This window comes from Rhinopithecus bieti, unplaced genomic scaffold (assembly GCF_001698545.2).
Source record: "Rhinopithecus bieti isolate Rb0 unplaced genomic scaffold, ASM169854v2 scaffold_24392, whole genome shotgun sequence".
Classification (NCBI taxonomy): domain Eukaryota; kingdom Metazoa; phylum Chordata; class Mammalia; order Primates; family Cercopithecidae; genus Rhinopithecus; species Rhinopithecus bieti.
Window position 1 is genome coordinate 4,016,363 of NW_016812542.1, and position 5,987 is coordinate 4,022,349.

Consider the following 5,987-nt stretch of genomic DNA (forward strand, 5'->3'; position numbering starts at 1 on the left):
CTTCAACCTCCCGAGTAGCTGGGATTACAGATGCACACCACCATGCCTGGCTAATTTTTGTATTTTTAGTAGAGACAGGTTTCATCATGTTGGCCAAGCTGGTCTCGAACTCCTGACTTCAGGTTATCCACCCGCTTGGCCTCCCAAAGTGCAGGGATTACAGGCATGAGTCACCGCGCCTGGCCTGTTGCAAATATTTTTATAGTTTATTGATGTCTCGAACCTTTTGAAAAGGTTTTTTGCCCATATAGAGGTTTTAATTTTAATGCGCTCACATCTATCAGTGTTTTACTTTATGACTTCTTTCTTTGATGTGGTACTTTGAAAGGCTTCTCCCACAACAAAATTATGGAAACGCTCATGCATGTGTTCTAAAAATTTTTTTATGGCTTCATTTTTTTTTTTTTTTTTTTTTTGAGAGGGAGTCTGGCTCTGTCGCCCAGGCTGGAGCGCAGTGGCCGGATCTCAGCTCACTGCAAGCTCCGCCTCCCGGGTTTATGCCATTCTCCTGCCTCAGCCTCCCAAGTAGCTGGGACTACAGGCACCAGCCACCTCACCCGGCTAGCTTTTGTATTTTTTAGTAGAGACGGGGTTTCACCGGGTTAGCCAGGATGGTCTCGAACTCCTGACCTCGTGATCCGCTCGTCTCGGCCTCCCAAAGTGCTGGGATTACAGGCTTGAGCCACCGCGCCCGGCCTATGGCTTCATTTTTTAACCTTTAACTCTTTAATCTATCTGGAATTGATTGTATGTATCTTTGTAAACTGCTTTAAATTCCCTTTGAAATGGAAGTGATTAATTCATTAATTAACATGGCTAGGAGGGGAAGCTGGTGAAGGCAGAAGGGGATAATTAGTGAGTAAAGGTCTGGAAGAGAGGAGATCAAGTGCTGTTGACAGGGCCTGCACAAGGAACTGCCTTGAACTAAACGTGGGACACGTTTCTTTCAGAGGAGGGTGGCAGGAGGTGCAGAGGTCAGTTTTGCCAGGGAGGGAGGTGAGTAGGGAATGGGCTAGAGAGGAAGACTGTGAGGCAAGTGCCAAATGCCCAGTGACTATGGGGGTGGGGACAGTAGGGAGGGTCCAGGGAATGGCAGGAGCCTCAAGGGTCAGCATTTGCCAGTTTACAAGTTTATGATCTGGGGGGATTGTGATTGGCCCTCCCACCCTTGGGCCCTAACAGCATGTGGAAGAAGGTTGCACTGCACTGGAGAGTGTCCTAGGAGGAGAGCCAGGGGTCAGCTGCAGTGATGAGTGGAAGGAACATGCAGGCAGAGGCTGAGAGCGTGAGGAAATTTGTTTAGTGAGGAGGACATTCTAGACTTGTGGTACTAGGAAAGGCCTGAGGGCGAGGAGCTATGAGGAGAGTCTGTCCCCGATCAGTGAACAGGAACAGAGTCAAAGAAAGTTAAATGAAGCCCATTTGTACAGCACATTGCAATTCACAAAGCACTTTCCCATATTGCTTGCAGATGAGCCTCATAACAGCTTTTCAGAGCAGAGAGGAAAAGGGATTTGCCCAGAGTCCAGCAGGTAGCCAGTGACCCAGTCACAATGCGAACCAGGAGTGCCAGTGCCCAGCCTGGGTGCTCGAGCCTCCCCACAGACCCCAACATCCTCTTTCTACACTCAGAGATGGAAGCTCGGGAGATGTGCCTGACGGTCTTTTTTTGCCCTCCCTCCCTGCAGGACAGTAGCCCACCCTTCTAGCCTTGCAGACCGTGAATGGGATGGCCAATGTGAATCCCGCCAGCCGCCCTCACTACGCCTCCTCCATCCCGGTGCCTCGTGCCTCTTCCCAGACCAGGATTCCTACACCGGGTGCTTCTCCCCAGCTGCGGCCGCGCCAGGCCAGCCTGGCCCTGAGCCCACAGAGAGCGGCCTCCCCCAGACTGGGAAAGGCTGCAGGTCCTTCTAGAAACTCCTCTCCTAGGGCCTCCCGGGGGAGAGGCTCTCCCAAGTTTGCTGGATCTGTGAGGGAGTCAGCCGAGGATGGGGAAGTCTCCTCCAGCTCCCCATGGAATAGTCCCAGGACAACCCCGAAAGCAGTCCTTTCCAGCCGGGCTGGATCCGGAAGAATTGGGGAGAGACAAAGCACCCAGGGAAAGAAGAAGAAAGCCCAGGAAGGGACTCCAGTCTGCCAGACCCGGGGCAGAAGCCCTTCTCGGACGAGCTTTCAAGGAGAAACTCAAATACCAGGGGCTCCGGAAGTTCGGAAGCCTCCAAGCGGCCCAGGAAAAGACCAAAGAGATATAAACTACAAAAGTTCTGGGACCCCCAGGTCTTTGGAGCCTGATGAGCGGGCAGCTTCATGGGCTTCCTCGCCAGTCTGCAGCCCAGCGCAGGGCAAGCGCCCCTCTCCCTCTCCGGGGGCCATTAGCTTCTCCTCGGTCCATCAGCAGAGTCAGCCAGTCACAGCCACGGTGGCTCCCTTCCAGTACAGGTGAGCTGGGGTGCAGGCAGGGAGGGAAGGGGGAAGAGCCATGCTAGGACCAAGGGACAAGCCAGAAGAGGACAGGGACCCTGATGATCAGTGGCTGGTAAAGGCCAGAGGGCCCCAGAAATACAAAAAGAAGTTAGGTAGATGGAGGCCTACAGAGTTGGGGGTTTGGAGAGCTGAGATGGGATTGGGACTCTAAAAGGGGACCGTGACGGAAGCTCTGATCTTTCTCGACTCTGGGGAATCCACAACAAAAAGAGGCTCATAAGGAGGGTACCCCTAAAATGTCCATTTTTGTTCTCTGGAACAACATACAGATTGGGGTGTCATGGAAGCTTAAGCAGCTAGATACATAGGTAGCATCAGTCTCACCCAATTCATTGTGGGACATTTGCCAACACTGTGAGTTAGACCAACTCTATTGGCTTGGGCACTACGCCTTTACTTGGTAAGTAAAATCTACACTGCTTGTTGCACTCATAACACCTTGTACCTGTCTGTCTGTCTCTCACTTGCTTGCTCACTCCACTTGCTATAGTGCCTTGTGCGTATCTGCTTATGTGCCTGGCATATCAGGAATTAGTAATGCTTCTTAGACAGGTGTTGCTATCATTGTTGGTGAAGGTGGCCAGGCCAGTATTCACAACAAGATGGCCAACAAGCTAGTATCTCCAGTTTTTTTCAGACACTGCAAGTTGATTGCATAGAAAAACAAATGCGTAGTCAACTATGCTTTTTTTTTTTTTTTTTGAGATAGATCTAGATCTCACTCTGTTGCCCAGGCTGGAATGCAGTGGCACGATCTTGGCTCACTGCAACCTCCGCCTCCCGGGTTCACGCCATTCTCCTGCCTCAGCCTCCCTAGTAGCTGGGACTACAGGTGCCCACCACCATGCCCAGCTAATTTTTTTTTTTTTTGTATTTTTAGTAGAGACAGGGTTTCACCATGGTAGCCAGGACGGTCCCAATCTCTTGACCTCGTGATCCGCCTACCTTGGCCTCCCACAGTGCTGGGATTACAGGTATGAGCCACCACGCCCGGCCCACTATGCTTTTTTTATTTTTTCTTTTTAATAAAAATATAATTATACTAAAATGACTTCAGTAAGTACACTAAATTTTAATTACTAATTATTATATAGTTTAGAAATGCCCAAATGCAAATTAAGTATCTTCCTAACTAAACTAACTTCCTGTATTTTTTGCCCTATCCTAATGGAAGGAGAAACTCTCACTTATATTTTGGGTGTAGAAAAACTTGTACATCATCCCCTACACACCAGGGACCTGTGAGGCATCAAAGCGGCTGGAGGTGGGGGTAGAGAACCACTAGGAGCTTTAACCTTCAGTAGAAGGCAATTTTTGTATCTTAATCTCTGAAAAATTGAATGCAATTCAATATTACAGGACTAGGCCTTTGGAGTTCAGGACAAGGAAGTGAATGGTCCCAATACACTCTGCACGTGTTTAGGCTTCATTTAGACTGTTACATTCAGTTGTGAACACCACATTTTAAAAGGACATCGACACACAAAAACACATGTAGAGCAAGACTGACGTGTTGCTGGGGGATCAAAAAAGGTGTTATAGGATGATGAAAGGAACTGAAGAAGTTTGCTTTGGAAAGGGAAGGCTTAGAGAGGGTCTGAGCACTGTTTTCAAATATTTGAAGGGCTGTCATGTTGTAAGATGAATTAGATTTACTTGGTGCAGCTCCAAAGACCTGACTCATCACCATGGTGGTTAGAAGTTAGTTCAAGACAGATCTGAGTCTCAAGATGAAGAACTTTCCAAAAACTAGAGAGGATTACAAATTGACTGCAAGGCAGTGAACTCCCTGTTATTGCAAGAATTCTAACTGACTCCATAGCCAAAGGGAGCTCTTACCAGGGTGACCCCTGGCTCTCAAAGCATATCTTCTGCCTGACTGTACTGCCTGCAAAGTGCACCGATGCTTCTTTTCCTAAGGGGCAACTCACTTATGTCCCTTGTGACTTTCTTCACTTTGATTCTGCAGCTGATGAGAGAACTCAAGAAGCAGAAATGCAGGGCAGGCCTTCCTTTGAGTGGCCTTTTTCCAATTAGTAAAATGTTTCCCTGGTGACTCTTTGGCTTTCTTCTCCTACCTGATTCCCTTCATTTTGAATTCATTCTTTGGGAAAAAGTGTCTAGGCATTAAATTGTTTAAGATTTTACATTATCTACCTTACAAGTCCTCTGGTACATTCGGAACCTGACATTTTCCAAAGAGGTCAGAATTATTCATCCAAATATTTTAATGCAGCTTAAACAGAACCATGTTTCATTCATCCAGCAAACATTTGTTGCATGTTTGCATTTTAAACAGAAATGGAAATGTGTCACACCACCCCACCTCCTAGACCCTGCCACTTTTAGGCTCTGGATTAGGGTTGGAGAGAAGGTCATCGCACCAGCAGGAGTTAGATTGAGACTGAGGACCCTCCAAGATGCTGCAGGCCAATGGGCAGGCACCCAGCACAGTCTGCAGGGCCTAGAGCTGCTGCTATGGCAGCTCTGCCAAGGGCCAGGCTGGGCCACCCTTCCGAGCTTCATAGCCAAGGAGGTGCCATCTGCTCCCTAGAATCCACAGACATTGAGTTTTCATGGAAATCTCTCCTCCCTCCCCACCACCCGCCCCAGGATCTCGATCTTCTGCAAAGCCCCAGTGGAATGCAGAAGCAGAGGTCACCTGCTTCCCTCGCCATCTCCAGCCTGGTCATGACTGACCTGCTTCTCCAGGGAATGAATCCTGCAGCCATCTTCTCCCCTGCCCCATCCTCCACAGCCCTTTCTTTTCAAGGGCCTGGGTGTGGCCTTCTCAGTGAAGCTTATCTCCTGTCATCCACCACCTCCCTTTGGACCCACAGAAGGTGCAATGCCCCGTCTGCTCTCAGAAGACCCCGGTCTCACACATCTAATTCCATCACATCCTCAACCTCATCCCTCTCTGCTATCCTGGAAAAGAGCCACAGCAGCTTCACCGCAGCCCTTCCTGACTTTTCCCAACTGCCAATGCACCCTCCACCACTTCCCTAACCCCCAACAGTTCTCTTCTTCCTGCATTGGGTGGGCCTTGGGTTGGACTTCAATTGGAAGTATGGTTAATGGTATAAGACGCGTAGGGTTACTGGTGTCACTACTGCAATTTTCTTCTCTCTGATTCAACCTCTGCCTGACTTCTAGAATACACAGTGCTGTCCATTCAGGTTGAGAAGTGAGGTGGACATGGAGACCTGGCCATGTTTAGAGAGGTAGAGGAAGATGTGGATAAAAATATAGAGCAGGCCGGGCGTGGTGGCTCAAGCCTGTAATCCCAGCACTTTGGGAGGCCGAGATGGGCGGATCACGAGGTCAGGAGATCGAGACCATCCTGGCTAACATGGTGAAACCCTGTCTCTACTAAAAATACAAAAAACTGGCCGGGCGAGGTGGCGGGCGCCTGTAGTCTCAGCTACTCGGGAGGCTGAGGCAGGAGAATGGCGTGAACCCGGGAGGCGGAGCTTGCAGTGAGCTGAGATCTGGCCACT

The 5,987-nt window shown here is 49.4% G+C and overlaps 1 protein-coding gene across 12 annotated transcripts in view; it reads left to right on the top strand.

Moving 5' to 3' along the window:
• The window catches only part of NAV1 (neuron navigator 1), a 288,276-nt gene that overhangs the window by 86,720 nt on the left and 195,569 nt on the right, over positions 1–5,987 (top strand). For 11 of the 12 annotated variants that reach the window (XM_017896463.1, XM_017896464.1, XM_017896466.1 and 8 more), the window contains exon 2: positions 1,689–2,442. The exons of the other annotated variant lie outside the window; for it this stretch is intronic. In XM_017896463.1, coding sequence (XP_017751952.1) covers positions 1,730–2,442 — 713 coding nt within the window. In that variant the 5' untranslated portion in view covers positions 1,689–1,729. The remainder of the gene's footprint in view (positions 1–1,688; positions 2,443–5,987) is intronic. 12 annotated transcript variants of the gene reach the window in all.